We start from the raw sequence: 21177 nt of genomic DNA, 5'->3' as shown, positions 1-21177 counted from the left end.
GAACCAGCATAAGCCCTAGGTACAGCAGCAGAGGTCTGCATTGGCAAAGTTACTGCATAAATTATTTGCTGTAGGAGGGAAGCAGGATTATCAGAAATCCACAGAACCTGCTCTTTCATCACACATCACTTTTCAGCATGAGCATCAAAACATGAAAGCATGCCACTGCGATGGACTGGGGGCATATTTGAAGAACAGCTCAAAAAAAACCCCAGATGAAGTCAAACCTTGATGAGGAGCAGCTGACACTGAAGGTAAGTTGCAGTGAAATCTGCCATCCCTGCCAGTTCTGACTGCAGCTCTCCAAGCCTCTGAAGATCACTGAAGCATGTGAAAAGAAAAAAAAAAAAAAAAAGAGAAAATAATGTTGAGACAGAGAACAGTTTAATCCAAACACACCAAGAAGGCAATGACAATAAAGCCAGCTATTCCTGCTGCCTGCTTTTATTAGAGCAAGCACCAGAAACCGCAGCGAAACACACTCTACAAAGCAGTTTGCACCTTGGGACTTGGCATGTCCCTTCTTCTGGGAAGCTGGCACCAGCACAGCAGTGGAAGCATTAAGTCTGTCAACCCACATTACTCTGCAGCCCCACGGGAACCACACAGAGTGGCAGCTCCAGATTTAACTTAAAACACTCCAGCCCTCTACAGCAGCTAACGACCCATTTGTGTTACACTGCTGGGAAATCAAACTATTCATGTTGGCTAAGAAAGGTTGTTTGGAACGTGTTGGGCTCATGCAACCAAGTGTATCTGAAATACAGCTGTCCTTTTAAGCCAAGCTAGAATCTGATGTACTGATATTTGCCCAACTAGATGGTGTGTGCTGCCTGGTATTTCTGTAAATCACACACCAACATAAGCAGCTTTTAATATGATAGAAAAAAAAATGTCAGTTAATGGAACCCAAAAGGCTTTAGTTCTCTACTGCTAGCCAGGTTTTCTTAAAGTGTGCATTAAAAAAACAATTTTTTTTTTACAGAACTGAAAATAGGTTGGATGATGTGGTTTCAACATGTGCCTTTTCTTCTCTGCACTTTGCTTTGATCCAAAGTCTATTAAAATTGTCACTTTACTTCCACATTTCCTACTTAATTTCTTAATTTTATTTTTCAGCTGATCATTTTCTTTTATTTTAGATTTATCTTTGCATTTAGGATGCAATTCTGAATCTTTGGCTCTGCCAAACCAAAGAGTTGCTGAGCCCTGAGACATTAACAAAAATCCATGAGGTTATCTGTATAATATGCAGTCAAAGAAAATCTTTCCTAAGCAGAGAATCATAGAATCATTTATGTTGGAAAAGACCTCTAAGACCATCCAGTTCCACCATTAAGCTAGCACTGCCAAGCCCACCACAAGTGGCATATCTACATCTTTCAAATCCCTCCTGGAATGGTGAATATACCACTGCCTTGGGCAGCCCTTTCCATGAAGACATTTTCCTACAATCCAATCTAAACCTCCCCTGGCACAACTTGAGGCTGCTTCCACCTATCCTCTTGTCACTCAGGAGAAGAGACCAGTCCCCACCTGGCTACAGCCTCCTTTCAGGTGTTGTAGAGAGTGTTAAGGTCCCGCTGAGCCTCCTTTTCTTCAGGCTAAACACCCCCAGCTCCCTCAGCAGACCTGTGCTCCAGCCCTTCCCAGCTCCGTTGACCTTCCCTGGACACACTCCAGCCCCTCAATGTCTCTCATAGTGAGGGGCTGTGCTTTTCTTCAACAGCAACGCATCAACAGCAGAGCCAGACTCAACCTTACACAGAGATTCCATTTCTTCTCCTTCTAGAGAGCAGAGTGAAGAGGAGGCTCCTGGGTGCTTAATTCCCATGTCACAATCCATCACAACACACTAATGGGGAACAGGATGTCATCTCTCAGCTAACAACTAGGCAGATATTCAATTTCCCAGTCTTATACAGTTCCCAATTCCACTAATTCTATTTCCTTACAAATCTTAAACAGATTTCAACATCCCTGTAAAAAAAAAAAATCTCCTATAGATGGAGAAACTAAACCACAGACAGATTTGCTAAACAGCCTGTCTTACATTTCTAACCACACTGCAGACTGATGCTCCCCCCACTCCATGCTCTGCAGCCAAAACTCTGAGTCCCAAGTAGACACAAACTCCACAAGGTCTGTTATTTTTGTGGATGACAATGATAAAGGAGGAGAGAGTTACATTCCATGACAAAACCCGCTGCTGTGAGCTGCTTCTATCCTTCTGCTCTTAGCAACCAAATTGCTGGTGTAGGAATATCTTGCCCTCTGCAAAATAACCTTTAACACTTTTTTTGGCTTCGTCAAAATCCTCCCTTTGTCTTAAGGATGGAAAAGAGCAGTTGGTTTAGTATGATTTCCTGGGGGGGCAATACCATCAGGAAAAAAGCCAAGGCAATAATTTCCATCAACTCAAAAACTGGAAACAGTCATGGCCTGGAAGGTTCCCAGACCCTCATGCCTGAGAGGTTCTGGATGCTTGGCCTAGGGACTACCTGTTTCAAGTGTTTAGTGCACTAAGTGCTTTAAGACTATATTTTAGGCTGGCACACAGCAGCTGCAAAACAGCTGAGGACAAACCTCACAGTTCCCACAGCTGGGTTTTCAGTGAGGAGCACACTGTTTACTCTCTGCTGCAGATGGGTGTGACAGTGATTCACAGCAACACACACACAACAGAAGGCAGCTATTTTGAAGGAATAAAAATAATTAAGCTTTTTAAAAATTCCATATTCCAAACAAAGCATTTTGGATTCTTTTCCTAACTCTTAAAATAACACTCTTTTGCTCTTTCCAAGCAGAGGAATCACATTGAAAGGATCCTTTTCAAGTGTTTTGTTTGTGTAAATCAGTCTAGAGATGAAATGGAAGAGGCAGCATAAAACCCACACTGAGAAGCAACACCACAACCCTTATCTATACAGCAGCAGACAGCAGCATGCAAGAATGTTTTCTATTCCTGGAAAAGCTCTCTGATTTGAAAACTAATGAGGAATACCCAAATCCTTTGTAAGTGGGACTGGCAATGAGAACCCAAAACACCAGAAGCAGGTCCTTTCCTGCTGAGTGAAAGGCCACAGGACCCAGAAAATGCAAGAACAAAGGGGACAATACCTTTTCCCCCTCAATAAAAAACAAACCCCAAGAAAATCTTCTGCATGTACATTACAAATAATATGATCAAAATTACAAGGACACAAAACTGAGAATGAGACACAAAGCTGTCACCCATAAACCATAAAAACAGAGTGTATTTTAGCATAAGTGAACAGTCCAAAAAGAACACCCTTACCTAACTCTTACCATGGGCTGAAAAGATTCCCCCCAGCCCACAATGCCCACTGGTTATTCTGGGGGGCTGTGCCACACCTGAGACCATCCATTTGATTTGAAAACAGGTCATGAACACTCTTTTGTCACAACAGTCTCTAAAGGAAGGCTCAAGTTAAGCGCTGGCCAGCAAATTACAACACTCATATTCAGAAGCAAAGCACCCACATCAGAGTAACTGAGCACCCTAACACATCTTTCCATGAAAGGGCAGCTTGAGGCCTTACCGGATGGTAAATTCCAGCAGCTCCTGTATGCCCCGTGGGTCGAGGTGCTGAAAGTTGTAAACCCTCTCCAGGCTCTGATGCAGGAACTGCTGGGAAGGATCTTCATGTGGGGTAATACTGGGAGAAACAGTAGAGGACACCAGCTTTCTACCTGGCAACTAAGCGAGAGGGAACACACACGAACAAAAAAAAAATAAGAGCAAAGTCTAACACAAGGAATAACACCACAAAATGCTGACATCTATTTTAGCAAGAAACTGAGAACTCTAATTCATTTCTCAAATACAAAATTTATACCAAGCCTTTCAAATCTGCATCTTTGTTAGTCAATCCTCCCCACTTCACAATCCACTTGTTGCACCACAGATCCTCAGGTTAAACATCAACATTCCTTTGAGGTAAACATCTTCCTCATCTTACATTTGACACAGTGAAGCCAAGGGAAGTCCGAGACTGCACAAATCATCACTCATATGAGCTATGATAAGACTTACAGCCAACTTCAATCCCACCCATACTTCCATGCAGGAAATGCATGTTGCAAAGCAGAATGGAACATATTTCACCCATGAATAAACTGTTCAGGTAGGACACAAGTGAAATGTTGGAAGATCTACAAAGGCCTTTCCCACACACAGTCAGAGCTATAGAAAACTCCCAGGAATACTGCCCTCCCAGTATTCTTACCCAACCAGCAAACCATGTTCTATTCTCACTTGAGAGCAATGATGTTACTATACTCCCCAACATATTACAAATTCCATATTGTAGCAATTTAACATTTATCTCTCCTGCCTTAATGAACATTTCAATATTGATTCCCGTGGTGCACAGGAGAAAAACCTTTTAGAATCTAAGTGTTACACACAGACAGACATGGTAGAGACTGGCAATATTTCTAACAGCTGTCAAAGTCCAACCCAAACTTAGTTCAACTTACCCTTAATGGAGGGACCAGGTGAGAGAGACTGTCCCGAAGATACGCGTAATGTCTGAATGTATGGTCAGAGAACAGGGCAGGCATTGTTGGGCAACTTTTAGCAGCATTAAAAATCAGAACCAGAACAGCAATGTCTATTGCAAATGGATTGTTAAAGAAAAATGAAAAACAGCAAGAAGAGCTTCTTGGGGATGGGAAATTAAAACAAGTCATCAACAACCCTTTCTCTGGCCAGGATTTGTCCAGGAAGTTCTTTACAGTCAGAAAATACTGAGCAAAACCTGAAGAAACAGCTGTCTGAGCAAATGAAAACCAAGTCCAAAGTGCAAACATTACAGGGTGAGCCATACTGGAAAAAGGATGTTACTGCCAACATCGGATGGCTCAGAGGCAACACAAAGGAAAGGAGCCAGGGATCCCAAACACAGGACATGCGCATTAGGCGGAGTTTCACTCTTCCTCACAGCTTACACTGTGCTCACCAGTAAGCACCACAGAATCACAGAGTGGTTTGGTTGGAATGGACCTTGAAGACCACTAGTTCCAACCCCACCCTGCCATGGGCAGGGACACTGCCCACTAGACCAGGTTGCTCAAGTTTTTTGGTGCCCTCATAGCATCCAAAATTATACATTTACTGCCAAGTCCTTGAAAATTGCTGCATTACCTAAGATTCCCTGAAAAACATCACTCTGCAGAGACTTCAAGCAACACAAAGAATCTAACATGGAAAGATAATTCTGAAATGGAAAACACATTTTCACAGTCTGAGACCTGCAGAAAGAGAGAGCAGCCAAAGGCTTTAGAAATTAGCCCAAAGGCTGACACCTGCAACAGGGCTGATCCTAAGCATAAGCTCTGATTCAAATTTCCTAGAGTGCTTTGAAGCAAACAAAACCATGTTTTTAAGTATCAGTTTACACTGGAAACATACTATTCAGGTTTACCCCAGCTTCTGGCTCACATGCCTATCTTCACATAATATGCCTCTGTAAAATGTAGTGGCAAGTTACATCCAAAACATTCTCTAACATAATATTCTCTGGTTCCTGGCAGGAAGGTGCACTGATTTAAAGAACAGCATTCTTCCCCCTGCAATGTTCCTTTAATTCTCTATTCACAGGACAACTTTACTCAAATTATTACTAAACCATGTAATTACAGATTCATTTCTCTCCACCTGATTCCAACTCATTTCAATTCTCACAAGGCATTAATTTAATCTGTATAGAATTTCTGGTTGATGGCCTGTGACTGGAGAGAAAAATAAGGAACAGCTTCTAGAGGAAGGTTCCAGTCCAATGTGTCTCAGCATGAATCAGAAATAACATTATGTTCTGCCATCACACAGAAGAGAAGCAAGGGGAATAACAATGGAAAAATGCATTTCCAAGGCATCTCCTCTTGTTGAGGAGAATAGTGTATCAATAATTGTTTGTATTCTAAAACACTGGAAGAGCTAACAATATAAGGATTTCTGACATTGAATTATTTCAGAAAGATGAAAAATTCAAAGCATTGTAGGGATTAAGGCACTGCTGAACTTAGAGCTGGTGCTGATTTATAAACTGCACAGAAGTGAACACAGTAAAAGTTTTACCTAAAAAGAAAACAGACATGAAAAAACATTCTTCTTATTTAAAAGCTAAAGCATCCTCAAAATTAATGCAAACTAGACAAATGTTTTGACATCAAAAGGCTCATCTGCAAAGCCTAAACCTTGACAAATTGCTTGATTATTCATCACAGCATAAAAAGAAGACCAATTATAATTCACTAATATTTATGAAGATGGTTCCAGCCAACAGTTTTTCCATCACTTGCTGAGTAACAAACTAAGTGCAAAGGGATTCAGAAAGAGGCACAGGATTGTTTGTCTGCTACAGGGAGAAATGGCTGAAGAAATGTGAGAGTCAGAAAATCATTAATAAAAACTACTGCAGTCAAAATTATCAACTGGCTTCATGAATAAAGATACAGGCTGGGTCATCCATGTCTGGTTCCGGGGTGTCAAAGAACGGATGTGTGCTCAGCAGCTCTGGGACTAATGGAAGCACCAAAGTGGGATGCCTGCTTCCCAGGAACTTCAAGCATCTGGAAATACACAGATTGAAATATATGTTAGCAAACAGGCACATTTCAAAATACAACATTCTAAAGTATTACCACTTCATATTGCAGCAACACTTTTGGACAGTCAGCAAGAAAATCCTGCTGTCTAAGCTCGCTGTTTCTTTACAACTGACCATTTGCATTAATATTTTATAGGATCTGATAAAACTGAAAGGACGAGCAGTAATTTTTTTTTAAAATTTAAAGTGTCTACAAAATAGTTAGCACTTGGAGTTATACAATCCAGGAAGCTTTTATACTAAAGACTAATGAATGAGTGCTTTTTTTTTTTTTTCAGAAACAGGGAAGACAGAAGGTAAAACCTCAAAATCCACAAACTCCAAAACCAATGTAAAAGTACATGGAAGTCAAAGCAGGCTAAAATAAGTGTTTCCAGTAATATCTAAGAATTCCATCTCAAACCATGTGTGTGGAGCATCATTCCCTTTATTGCTTCCATTAAAAAACCATTAACCTGATGCCAAAGTTCCTTCTTTTTACTTAGGCAGAAAATTTCCTCTGACAGCATAATGCCACATGGCTAATTCACGTATCACAACTGATACAGCCAACTGCTGGTAAATATTACTATTTAACACAATGTCAAGTGAGCAAAAACACTTGCATAGAAGAGATGAGGTTTCAAATGGAATTCATCTTTCCTGTGAATGCACTGAGTGCCTGGAATAGGCGGACACTTCCAGGAGCAGTCATCAGATCTGGATTCCCAGTGCAAGTATTGACAAGCAAGAACAACACAGAGTTTCCACACCAGTCATGAAGAAGTACATATTTACAGAGTAACAGGACTGTACACTGCAATACCTGTTACCTCCTTAGCAAGCTCCGTATTTCCTAGCACATCACTTAATAAAAAGAAGAGGAAAGTAAGTAGACACACAGGGACACTGAATACACTCACTTCCATATGGATTCTCTGTCTGTGGGATACTTGGTCAGGTTTTTCAGCAGCTCCACCAGTGCAAGATGGATGCCTTCTTTAGTTGAAACATTGGTGCAACACAACAGTTCATGAAGTGCTTCCCGAATGTCCCTTGAAGAATCCTAAAATAAAAAGCCAACCCAGACACTGCTGAGCAAAACATGCCTGCACACACATTTACTTTAAAGGTGGCAGCCTCTGTTCCTTGGCTGAGTTAATTAAAGAGGTCTGTGAACAGCAGTGCCTGTTTCTAGTCACCAGAGCTAAGCACAGATGAAGTGACAGACCGGGCAAGTGCTGCAGAGACTCCTGGTCTCATCCTCCAATGTGCTTCCTTTACTGGAATAAATGGGAACTGCTTCACTGCTGACCTGCTCAAGCAGACCAAAAATCACTACTTGGTTTGGGTGATGTATCTTTGCAGTAACAGAAAAGGAAGGTGTTGGGCAACTCAGTAAAACAATCACCAAAGATTGTTTTAGCATTTTCACAGCAGCCTTTTATCGTTTTCAACCCAGGGAGCTCAATTCCACAGGCTTTCAGCCAGTCGCCACTTCCAGAGGGTCTGAGCAAGCACTGAGGACATGTCAGTGGCTGGACAGACTAGAATATTCAGCTGAATTAATTACATTTCTTCTGCCAAAAACAACCTTGACATTCCATATCCACGTATCACCATGTTCCTTGCTATCAGCATTTGCCTGGTGCTGCAGGACACATCATGAAAATTTGATAGGATACAAAAACTGGATGCTTTCCAATGGTGGATTTTACCTTTTCTAAATTATAATTTGCTAAGTATCAACAGCTCATTCATCACTGTCGTACACAAAAGAAGAAAGAGCAATCCTCTTGTAAAGGCTCTTAAATGACAGCCAACACACTTGAATGATCAAAGGGCTTTTGTTGGTCAAAGACAGACTAGGACCACAGAGAAGACAAACTCTGAGGACTGGAATGACCACAGACATAAAATACTCCAGACCACTAATAAAACCCACCAGAAATGTGGTACAGAGACAAGCAAGGCAGAAGACCATGAAGGGACAAAGATGAGAAAACTCAACAGAAACTGAGATCAAGAACAACAGGGAAAGCAAATTCCAAAGTCTGGTCAGAAAAGCAAGGAGTACCTGGTTACAATTATTCTGATAAAGTGAAAGCAGTGGGGTGAAAACAGAAGTTATCCTCAACACCATGGTATTCCATATTTATGCTGCTGAAACCAATTTAGGCACCAAAGTTAATGGTATTTTTCCACAGCCTTTATTTTTGTACTGGAAGATGGATTTTATAGAAAAGCACCAAGCAACTTTCAGAATCAGATAAATCCATTAAAATGTTAATAATTCTACACTGAAGCTATCCCAATGCCTGATGATAATTATGATAATATAAACCACAATACACGTAGGGTTTATCATACATGGTGAGGACAGAAGAGCCCAGCCTAACCAGGACATTCTCATACCTCAATGCACAGGTTCCCAGCTTAAACAAATGTAAGTAATGACAAAAATGTGAGGCACCTAAAGTTCATTGTTGCATTTGCAAAGTCAGATCATACTCTCCAGCATTTGCTACAGACTGATAAAATAGGTTTAATTAGTTTGCTACTTCCTGAGGCACAACTGAGAGCAGGAATTGCTGCCCTGGGTTAAGGAAATAAAAGGTGAAGAGACTGAAACAGTCGATTTGCAGCACCTCCCAAGGCACTTCCCAAAAGAAGCAGGAACTTGCTTACCACAAGCAGTAGATTTAAAAAAAAGCCTCAGGGGCTATAGCTCAGCAACTAAACCAGGTCTGAGAGGACAGTTTGATACAGTACCATTCATACAGCCAAAATCTATTCCTGGATCCACCTCATCAACCAGGAAGAGCAGATGACTAGTGCTATTCCCTGAATCCTGGCTGAACACCAACTAGGAGGATGCTGGTTGGGGAAACTCAAAATTACATGGCAGAGCACACTGACAAACACTCTCAAAAGAAAAAAGATTTCAGGCTCACAGCCAGCTCTGCTTGGTGAGCAAAGGTGTAGCCAAAGCAGCTGAGTCAAGGACACAGAAACAAAATGAAGCTGCATGCAACATGAAGTGCATGGAGTGCTGGACCTCAACACAAGACAGAAGGAAACACATGGAGGCAACAGCACAGTGATCAAAGGAAGAGTTTTCATCTAAAATTTTTCTATTTCAGAAGTATTCTGCTGTCCTGGCACTTATAAGCTACCAGATTTTAGGAACCTTTGACAGAGTTCAAAGAGTCAAAAAACCCAAAAAAAGGGTGGGTTTGCTCTCAGAGGAAGGGACTGATTAGCAGTACATAATTAAACATCCCAAAGTAAGCAGAAAAGCAATTCTTGCCCTCCTCAAGAATTTCTTACCTCCAAGACAGCCAACACAGTATCCAGCTGGTCCTCCCGCAGCGTGATGTTGTTGGAAATTTTTCTCATTGTGTGTATTGACTGCAATCTGACCTCCTCAATTTCATCATTAAACATATCAACCAGAAAATCCAGGCATTTCTCCGCAAAAGAAGGCGAGGACTGAGCCAACATACACAGGGCTTCCACCGCAGCGATTCGAACCTCTGTTAAAAGAGAAGCAGGGAATTCACTGTAAATTAACTAAAACTGTCTGGTTTGAAAGGACATTCACCCAACAGTGAGCTCTTGAACTCTTCAAGGGCTGGGCTAAGGAGAGGACATGCTAAGGAAACGCTGAGGGCAACAGAGCCTAAGCAAGGACCCACTGGGGACCTCTTCACAGGCAAATCTTCAAGTCTCACTTCTGATACAGCCCCTGCTGCTGCCACAAGCATCTGCAAAAAGGACCTGCAGGTGAAAAACAGGTCTCCAATCCATCAATAAATACTGCATATTTCACAGTGTGTTTTGCAAGCATAGCATTAACACTGGTATCTTAAGCAAACTGATTTAGTTAATTAAACTGTGGTTGTTTTATTCTTCCTGATGTTTTAATTGCTTGGAGCTTTCCCTGCAGTTTTAACTTGCTATGCAGCACTTTATGAATTGCTGAAAATCCCCAGAGAATCAATGTTTTGGCAGTTAACAGAATGAAAGTCTTCTGCTGACTTCAGATTCCTCAAGACAAAGGAAAAAGGTACCACCTAAATATTAAAATTATTTGAATTAAAGTAAAAAAAAAGCATCAGAAAGCATCCTGAGTGTACTTATACTGTAAAACATTGCAGGAATTTGAAGAACACCCAAATATAACAAGGTTAGGCTGAGATGAGATTCTCTTCCCTATAATCATCCTCATTAGCTTCCCTAACATTTATGTGCTAGGATCAGAAAAACAGTAATTAATCTGATGTCTTGCAAATGTTGTTTTAAACATACTTCTAGTTTTGACTCAAATTAGCTCATCTAGAAAACATTTACTTGAACTTGTGTGGAGCTTTCAGGCCTACTGTTCTTAAAGAAGACATCTGACTGCTCAGGATTCTGATCAAGTACAAAAATGCACAGACAGCAAGACCCCTGCTTGCTCAGTAATGATGCTTTTGTCACAGCTCTGAGTCTCCATAGTCATTAAGACCCCATGGTATTAAGAAAAGAGAAACATTTTGCTGATATTGCTCTCATAAGCTGACACACTAATTCAGATTTAAGTTACAACATGGAATTCAAGACATGAAGCAGCACTGCCAGTCAGAGAGAGCTCAGCAGTATTTAAAAATGCTGCAGTGAAGAGAGAGATCTGTGTATATTTCACATTTGTTCATTTTATTCACATTCCTCAACAGCATCATACTGACACAAGAACTGTGGCTCAAGAAACTGGAGAACATGTTTCATTGGGCCAAGGGGTTGAACAAGTGAAATATTTTTTATTGTTAGTCAGGAAAAAAAGAAGGTGCACTTTCAAGCTTCAGGGAGAGTTTAGTTACTGGGAAAACGTGCATTAACTTGCAGAACCCATGAAGCAATAAACCCACTTTTACAACCCAATCTACAATATTTTTGTTATGGTGGTTTTGCATGTTTTAACTTAACCTCATCCTTCCAGCAGCATTAAAGGCAAATTCAAAAATGACATTCAGAGCTTGGAATTCTCATGGTTTATGCAAATACCATCCTCACACTGTATCAGGAGAGGTTTAGATGGAAAACATTTGGGTTGTCAATCACTGGTACAGACTACACAGGGAAGTGGAGGAATCGCCACCCTTGGAAGTGTTCAGAAATCATCAGGATGTGGCACTTAGGGACATGGTTTAGTAGTGGACTTGGTAGTGTTGGGTTAACATTTGGAATTTATGGGCTTAGAGGTATCTTCCAACCTAAATGACTCTATGAATTTCCTTCCTGCTGACAAAACACCGATTTTGAACAGCAGTAACTTACTCTGCCAATTTATGTCCACATTAAATTAAAGTCAACAACAACAAAAAATAATCCCAATGTGTTTCTGCAGACCAGAACCAAGGCACTTATTACCATATATGTTACTAAATCTTTACCATTTATAGGAAGCTATTTGCTTTTCCTATCCAACTGAACACTTCTGCCCAAAATTCTGCGCAACACTACAGCACCTTTGAAACAACTGCAATATCAGAGATCACAACGATGCTCATCAGCCAACACAGATCTCCTCCCTTTAGCTGTTCTGTGGCTAGTTAACACTTACCATACATCTCATCTTCTAGGCCATGAACAAAAGCCCCACAAGCTCCTGATTCAATCAAGTTCACAGCACCAGTATCGATCTCCTCTTTGGGAGCATCATCTCCCCACTTTCTGCCACTTGAAAACTCCCCAGAGCTGTAGAGCTCTTTGGCTCGTTCATGTGCAGTGCGCTTCCTCTGTCCAAAAAACCATTGCAGTTACAACCATGTAAACTTCAAAAGGTGATTGAACAAAATATTAAACTGGATCTGAAAACAGACATAGCTGGAGGCTTAGACACTGACACACATGCAAGTGCTAAGAAAAGCAAACAGTACCTACTCTTCTATGGCTATTTCTAACTGCCAATAACTCTCTGTAGTTTTGATGTAGGGAAAGGATAATAACAAATACATTTTAATTAACATATTCTTAGACATTGTAAGAACAGCCAAACTGGGCCAGAACATAGGCCCATCTAGCTAAGAAGGCAGTAAGTGATCTGCAAAATGCTATCACTTTGCAGTTCAACTTGTAAAACTGCAATTAAATACCTTAATGCTATCAATACTATCCAGAGTTCAGCAATGTGTAAAATGGGATATTCATTCAGTGTGCTTGCTAGTCTGCCTCCTTTTCCCGCACACTCTAAATAAAGCAGTGCAGCACTTTATTTAACAGCCTTTACAAAGCAGCACACAAAAACCAGCAGCTCTTTTTTTTTCTTTTGTAGACAGAAAAAAAATTAACATAACCTTGAGCATGTTCCTTAAAGAAGGAACATTAATGAAAAGTTTTGCTCACAGGGCTGAGTAGACCTTTAGCTACTCATGTTTCTTGAAATGTTGATGTTTTTTCATCAGATGTTGCAGGATGTTTCCAAGAGCTTGCTCCTAGATCTAGGATGCAACCTTTCCATACACAATAGGTAAAGCTTTCAGCCAAAACACAACACCATAAACATTTAGCTTTCAGTTGTTGCAAAACTTGAATAGCCTAGAACTGTTTCTTACATGCTTGGTTAATGAAATCTAAAATTAGCAATTGCTTAATTGACTTTAATCTAAAACAAAACCTGTCATCATCAATTAACTCTCAGCAGCCCTCAGGCAAGGACAAGGTGAACAAGCACACTCCATATTAACATACCTCTTGTGTGATTTTAGTACCTGTACACAGGAAAACAAACCCAAACACTTACATACCCTCAGATCTGACATGAGCTTCTTGTCAAGGGTCTGCTCCAAGAAATGGGAGCTAACTTGTTGCATAGAACCCTAATGAAAAAAAAAATCAAATGGAAGAAACAGGATTATTCTAAATTGCATCATGTAATTTCCTGACTTATCCCAAAAGGGCATCCAATCTTATCCACTCATTCCAACAGCTTTATGTAATACCTGACACTATTGTACATCAGAGTCTAAAAAAGTGAACTTAAGAATCACAACATCTTATTTTCCCACTGAGGTTAATGTGGCTTTCCTTGAGTTCAGTTGGTTCACATGTCCTGTGGTAGAGAAGTACAGGCAGGAAATTATCACAGGGATTTGTTTTTTTCTTTAATGTTCAACCATCTACTCTTAAGGGAAGAATCACAGTACAGTTGAGCTGAAAAACTGTTGGGTTTCCTCAACCTCCCTCATTTCTTTCACCTCAGAATTTTGGGAGAAATTTACTTATACAGTTTTAAACATCCTCCCATTCTTTTTTTTTTTTTCAAACATATATGAAAAGTCAAGTAACTTAAGAAAAACTATTCTCTGCTAGAGAAGAAAATAATGCAACTTACCAATAACTTTGCAGCTTGTACTCTTACAACCCAGGAACCATCACTAACCATATGGCAAATTTTTCCAAAGGCATCATCAACCAAGCGAATTTCTTCATTAGAAGAAGGAATCGGGACGATGCTGACATAGAGAAATCAGTTTGTTAATTGTATTCCATACTGGATGGCATCAATAAGAAACAACCATGCTGATTTCCTATCAATGTTCAACAAATACCAGGAACCAAAACTTCACTGCATCAGCGCATTCTCATCAGGCATCAGCCATTTGCACACATCAGTTTGCTAACAGCTCCTCCTCAGACCTACTGGCACAAAACTCTCAGGATTAGGATGAGTACTTGACCAGTACTTTGAGGACAGTGCATGCAGGACATACCTTTCAGGGTAAAGCTGGCTGAGGACCCAAATCAGCTGAACTGCAGCACTGCGCACTTGCTCGTAATCATCTGCCAACAGCTTGCAGGCCTGAAAGAACATTTACACCTGAAACATCTCCACCTGAGCTGTCACTCACTTCCCACAATGTCAGCAGCATCCTTACCACAAGACAGTTAGGACAGATTAAAAATCAAAATGAATCCAGTCGTCCCTGCTTTCCAAGTTTGATCAGGCAGGCTAGATCTAATGAAGTCAATCAGGCACATGTTATAAACTCCAGAATTGCCTGTACTATGCAAGAAGGATGAAATGTGAGTCTGCAATAGGACTGATTTGATACAGGCTGCAGCTGCACAGCTTTACTGATATAACAAATACAAGCTTCATGAATACTCTCCAATGAACAATGAACAAAGGTTTAAGACTTCCAGACTATGATTGCCAGATGCCAGGCATGACTTCATCATGCCTTGCCCTTCCCATGATCACCTCCCCAAATAATATATAATAAAGCAAATGCTTTAGTGCATTTAAGCACAATGAATGCAAAATAACCTTTTATTTCCACTGTTATACAACAACAAGGAATATCTTCAACCTAAGTGTGAAATACTCCTCCTCTGCTCAGTACCCTCCTCCTCACACAACACACTGCCAGAGAACTCAAAGAGAAAGACGTGCAGACAAGTACAAAACAAATGCAAGGTTTTACCTGACTATAAATAGCTTGCTGTAACTTTAGTCCTCTTTCATGAAGCTGTAGCTACAGGGGAAAATAACAAAACAATGCAAGAAAGTGTAAGTACATGTTAAGGGACACAGACTAACTTTTCTCAAGTTTTTCTGTTTGAGCTGCTATAATTAAAATACTGCATTACCTTGACAGTAAGTATCTTAAATAATATTCTTGACTTCAGTATAATTTTTTAGCTTCATAGTCATTCATACTTAGATTACAGAAAAACAATTTACACAAATACATTGCCTGTTCATTCTCCCAACCTTCAAATAATTTTTAGTGTTAGCCATATTCAACCATAATTTAAACAGATAATTAATTCCTTTATTAACATTCCTGAAACATGGATCCAAAAGTAGCATTTACATGGCATGAAAACATTGGCAATATTTCTGTTACTGAACCACAGGGACAGCAAAGTGTCCTACATTGTTTCTTTTTAGAAGGATGAGTAAGTACAATGTCCAGGAGAGGGAGATTTCAGAGAGATTCAAGTGCAATCTGATCTCAAATGCATCCTCCTTCTTTCTCTGGAGTTTAATAACATTAATTCAAAGATCCTTGTTGACTATCACATTAGATGGAACATTATTATCAACTTTAGGGGCAATAGAGAAACTTCTGTATCCCCATACACTCGCAGGCAACTCACATTAAAGCATTATTTTGAAATGCATGGTCTTTGCTTGCATTTCTGCAAAGCTAAAAACGTCAGAAGGGTCCCCACACACACACACACAAAAAAAACAGTATAAAGTATATCTCATGAACAGTTAGAGAATGCTAATGAATGTAACCATAAAGCAAAACATAAAGGTTTGATTTAAAACAAACAAAATTCCTTCTGGACTTACCACACAGGTTTCCTACCATAAGCAGATACCTACTGCATTTTGGAGCACTAGTGGTTTATTCTGGAAACCAACACTAAATCAAGAAATGAATTTGTCACTAAAAGAAAGAACCCACACACACAAAAGAATGAACAAGTTGAAAAGCTTCTTCAGCTATACCTGAAACAGAAGTTATGAATCACTCAAATGCCCCCTGAGATCTCATATTACTCTAATATTTCAAGATCTAGCTTATTTTTTCAGGTAATTTTGATACACTGAACAGGCTTTTACTAAGTTAATTAAAATAATCTCTAAAACAAACCTCTTTGTGTTAGTTTGCAGCCCTCTCTCAGCATCCTGATACAACCCCATACCATTTCTTCCACAATACCAGCTACACTTACCATGGCTTTTATAGCTGCAGTCCTAACTCGAGGGTCCTGATCATTAAAATGATCTCCTATTATCTTCTGGACATCTTTGGCTGCCTGGCTTTCAGCCTCTTTTGCAATGCCTTTTTCCACAGGGCCAAGACAGCCAATTAGCTGAAGACACTTATTCCTTACACCATGAGAAGAATCTGTCAGATGCTGGGGAACAAGAGACAAGCAGATGTAACTGGATTCTTATGGTTCTTTCAGTCCTTTGAAAGATAGTGCTGTTTCCTAGAAGTTATTAATGTTAGTATTGTAACAGTTTGTTGAGAAAAATGAAAATAATTAAAATACTGACTATCTTTTTTTCTTGTGGCAGTGACAAAAGTTTCCTGGCCCAGAGAGGCCTCCTTACCTTGCAGGCTACCTCCACCAGCCTCATCCTGACAGATGGATTCTCTGGGAGTTTTGTGCCAATCACTAACAGGGTGTCCAGCAGCTGAGCAAGGACTTGGTGAGACTCTGCAAAACAGAAGAGTGAAAGGCTATGCATTATTTTGCTGAACTCTTACCAGCCACAGGATCACACACTGATCCACATTGGAAGGCCATCCTGAAACTTTTCAAGGCCTGAACCAGCCCAGCTCCCTCAGCTGAGCCTTGGGACACCACATACTCCAGTCCTCTACCACCTCAGTGGTTGCCCAACCTTACCAGCACTAACCTGGCACTGGGGAACCCAAAACTGGATAAGGTATTCCAGATGTGGCCTGACCAGTGCTGAGTAAAAGGGTATAATACCCTCCCTAGACCTGCTGGCTACACTCCTGTTGATGTAGCTTGATGAGCTGGCCTCTGGCATAATACAAAAAAACTCCTCTTCAAACACATTTCCATTTTAAACAAAACTGTCCTGTAGAACAGAGAACCTCAGAAGCAACAACTCTCAGATGGAGACGCAAAAGCAAATTTTGCACTCCTTTAGAATAAAAATATAGAGCAGACAGGTCAGAGGAACACTCTTGTCCCCCTCAGAACTGGTGTTATCTGTCATCATTCACAAAACCAGAAAATAAATACTCTAAGCAGCAATTCCCAATCATACACCTGAGATGTAAGGCCTTTCCACTGTCCCAAATGCTTTGACAGCATGATTCCACCTTGACCTCAAGCACCACATCAAAGTGAGGCTTACTCTCATTCTGAAGGGTGTTAATGGCATCATCCATAATGCAGTCTGGGGAAAATCCTGCAGTCTTTGACAACAACCCCAGCAAGGATGCAATCTTCAGTCTTACAGAGGCATCATTCTCCTGGAAGGAAACAACACCCCAAAAAATCCCCAATACAGCAAGGTTAAAGAAAAAAAAAGAGAACAGCATATATTACCTACATACATCTACTCATTTAAAAACAGCAAATGCTGTCAGAGGTGATAATTACATAAGTTAAGCCCCATCAATTAATATTCCTTTAAAATTAATTTCAAAATTTATGCATTTTAAAGATGTGAGGCTTCTACAGACTCATGCACACAAGACTTCTGGTCATAACTGGAAGGCCCCTCTTTCATTGTATTACCAAGGATATCCAATGCACAGTAGAAAGGCAAAAAGTCATCTGTATGCCATACATGGATCCTGCCAAGCATCTGTGCAACATTCAGAGTTGCAGAAATATTACAGCAACAAATATCCCATATTTCAACAAGAACTTCTACAGTTACAAGTGTTATATCTGTCAAGTGTTCAAGAGAGACTTCAGTGCTACACACAGCCTCCAAGTGACAAATGTGACACCCAAGGCAGCAGTCCCTTTCTCAATTGAACTGAGAAGCATTTTTTATTTTAGAGTTGAAGTTACGTGTTTGAACAATGGATACCATCATCAGGACTGTATGGGGACTGCCCTACCAAAATATATAGGGATGAAGGAGCAGGAGGCTACAGGATCATCTTAAACAAAACAAATAAATCATCACATAACTTCCACTGCAGTTACAGCTTTCAGGGACAGGTTTTTGAATGATCAGGGAAAGGGTGTTATGGAGTGCTAAGAAAATTTTGTCTGTAAGTAAAGCAATGTCAGCTACGATAGTTTTGAAAGCAGTATTTTAAAAGCTGGATTCTGCAACTGGCTGTGCTCTTGCCCGTGTGATCTTGCCTGCAGGTTCATGAGCCTCTCTTCTAATAAAAGCTACAAAACAAACTCCAAGCACAAATAATCTGTGTTATTTGACCAGGAACTCTGTATTTCATGGAATCAGAGAATAATTTATGTTGGAAAAGACCTCTAAAATCAAGTCCAACCCTTCACCCTGCACTGACAAGTCTACCACTAAGCAATGTCCCCAAGTGCCACATCTACCCATCTTGGAAATACCTTCAGGGACAGTGACTCAACCACTGCCCTGGGCAGCCTGTTCCAGTGCTTGATAATCTTTTCAGTGTGGAAAGTTTTCCAAATGTCCAATCTAAAACTCCTTGGAGCAGCTTGAGACCATTTCCTTGTTCTACTGCTTGCTAATTGGAGAAGATACTTATCCCTGACAGTTTTTTTCATAGATTTGACATTAGGAAGAAATTCTTTACTGAGAGGGTGGTGAGATGCTGCCCAGGGAAGCAGCCTCATGCCTGGAAGTGTTCAAGGCCAGGCTGGATGGAACTTTGGGTACCCTGGTCTAACAGAAGGTGTCCCTGCCCTAGCAGAGGGGTCAGAAGTGGATAATCTTAAATGACCCTTCCAACCCAAACCATTTAATGATTCTGTGATTTTAAAAGTGCTGGTTTTTACCACATAAGCAACAGCTAAAAGGTTTCTCCACTGCTAGAGAAAATTAAGAATAAGGTAAGGACACATCACTCAGGAAAGTGTTAGATAAAGCTGAAACAGTTCTAGACAGCTGGGATCCCTGGAAAACCTGACAGGTCTTTTGTCCCTCGCCAAGTTAACTTCCACACAGGCCACGTGCAGGGACAACTTGTCACAGGCTGCTGAAACCATCAGCACAGGGACCAAGTAACACGATCAGAAATCACTTGGGACAAGGGCTACAGCTGCTCACTCTCAGCCCAGGCTGCTGGCAACTGAGTCAGCAACACAGGAGCCTGTGACCCCTGTTCAACATCCCACACCAAGCAAACAGGAGCAGAGGGAGCAAGCACGTTTGGCTCCCAGCTTCACCACCTTGTAATAATGCTCCAGCAGGATCCTGACAACCCCTTCCACGCTCTCCACTTCCACGGGCTTCCTGGCAAACTGGAGCAGGTACTGCAAGGCATCTGCAGGCGAGGTGGCTTTGCACAGGTCCACGTGGAGCGCTGCTGACTTGCTGGGCTTGGTGAGCCGCAGCTTCTTAGTGGACAGGTCCTCATGCTGCTGCTGTGGGCATAGGGACACGGCTCAGAAACAGCAGATCCAGCCCACTCCTTCCCAGGCTGAACACGGCGAGGCCTAAGGAACCTCCCATGCCCACGGCAGTCACTAGCCCCTCCTTCATCTGCCTGAGGAAGAAACCCATTCTCAGACCGCTGTGGCTGTTGTTGTCCTGCCCAGGTAATCCCTGTCCCCTCAAAACACGGCCTCTCCCCACCCCAGGCTGGGTCAAATCCTGCTGCTTCCAACACCAAACAACTAATCCAGGGCAAACACGATTTCTCCCACTCCCACCGGCCTGCAGCAGCCCAGAAATTCCCTCTAGTTCCTTCCCCAGTGGTGGGCTGGGCGATGCTTCCTTTTCCCCGCAGCTGTCCCGGCCCTGCTCAGGTCAAAGAATCAACACAACGGGTCTGGTTGGAAGGGACCACAGTGGGTCATCTCGTCCAACCTCCCTCTCAAGCAGGGTCATCCCACATCACACCGCACAGGTCCGCGCCCAGACACTTTTTGAGTATCTCCCATGAGGGAGACTCCGCAACCTCTCTCCCTGCCCACCCTGCGGGGAACATCTCCCCTAAGACCTCTCCCCTCCGCCAGCTCCACCCTTCTTAAACTCGGGGCCGACCCGTCCCGCTCCTCCCCAACCCCTGAGGGGCCGCCCCAGCCCCGACGCCTGGCGAGCGGGCGGCGCTCCCAGGCTCGGTGCCCGGCTGGCCCGGCGGGCTTCCCCACAGCCTCGCCCGCCGGCACCTCCCGCCACACGGCAGAGCTCGGAGCCGTCCATCCTGGCCCAGGGCGGACGTGTTACCTGGACCACCTTGGTGAACTCCTCATACACCCGCTTCTTCAGGTGCGCCGCCATGACGCCGCCGCGCAACCCGGAAGAGGAGCCATAGAGCTGCGCGGGGAGGGGCGCGGGGCGCGGCCGCTCTTTCCGCCCGGAGGCCGCACTCGATGGTCCGGCGGCCTCCCGTTGCCATGGGGACGCGGGCCCAACATGGCGGTCGCGGCTGGGCCCGCCCGCAGGCCGACCCACCGGCCCGCCCCGGCCCAGGGCGTCTGCCCCGCGCTGTTTCCCTGTAAAGTACGCCCAGGTTTCACTAGTATTCGATTTTAAGCCGACTTTCCCACCTATTTCTGCTTTTTCAGCAAGCAAAGAAATGGCTGTTAATTGGTTCTAAATTATATTATTATTTTAATTAATTAGTATTCTGTCCTCTATTGGTTATTTATTCTTGCCTCTCACGTTAATCAGTCCCCATTTCTCAGTCTTTTTGTTATCTTTTTCCAGGTAGGGAGTTTTGCAGCACATACTGAAGAGTATTTGTTAGTCTCTTGTTATCTTCTGGTTTCTGCAAAATGCCCTCGTAGTCTATAAATTCTGTTTTGTTTTTTTTTTTTTTTTTGCCCACTTACAGAAATACACATCTCTCTCTCTTGCAGGTTTTGGCCATCAAAGCATATCAGGGCTAGTTTAGCA

At 42.0% G+C, this 21177-nt stretch overlaps 1 protein-coding gene across 2 annotated transcripts in view; it reads right to left on the bottom strand.

Moving 5' to 3' along the window:
* Positions 1-20603, bottom strand: part of INTS4 (integrator complex subunit 4) — a 32530-nt gene extending 11927 nt beyond the window's left edge. Inside the window, exons 1-16 of one of the 2 annotated variants that reach the window (XM_039701094.1) lie at positions 20506-20603; positions 19506-19700; positions 17515-17632; positions 16735-16841; positions 16350-16535; positions 15083-15133; positions 14369-14457; positions 13990-14110; positions 13403-13474; positions 12220-12394; positions 9945-10150; positions 7538-7680; positions 6482-6597; positions 4504-4637; positions 3564-3721; positions 228-321 (exon numbers count right to left, since the gene is read on the bottom strand). In XM_039701094.1, coding sequence (XP_039557028.1) covers positions 228-321; positions 3564-3721; positions 4504-4637; positions 6482-6597; positions 7538-7680; positions 9945-10150; positions 12220-12394; positions 13403-13474; positions 13990-14110; positions 14369-14457; positions 15083-15133; positions 16350-16535; positions 16735-16841; positions 17515-17632; positions 19506-19700; positions 20506-20559 — 2019 coding nt within the window. In that variant the 5' untranslated portion in view covers positions 20560-20603. The remainder of the gene's footprint in view (positions 1-227; positions 322-3563; positions 3722-4503; positions 4638-6481; positions 6598-7537; positions 7681-9944; positions 10151-12219; positions 12395-13402; positions 13475-13989; positions 14111-14368; positions 14458-15082; positions 15134-16349; positions 16536-16734; positions 16842-17514; positions 17633-19505; positions 19701-20505) is intronic. The other variant, XM_039701095.1, reaches the window with a different exon arrangement.
* Positions 20604-21177: the final 574 nt, after the last annotated feature.

This window comes from Passer montanus, unplaced genomic scaffold, assembly GCF_014805655.1.
Source record: "Passer montanus isolate IOZ18808 unplaced genomic scaffold, ASM1480565v1 scaffold149, whole genome shotgun sequence".
NCBI lineage: Eukaryota > Metazoa > Chordata > Aves > Passeriformes > Passeridae > Passer > Passer montanus.
Note: the sequence above shows the minus strand (reverse complement) of the source record. Positions and strands in the feature narration are given on the sequence as shown.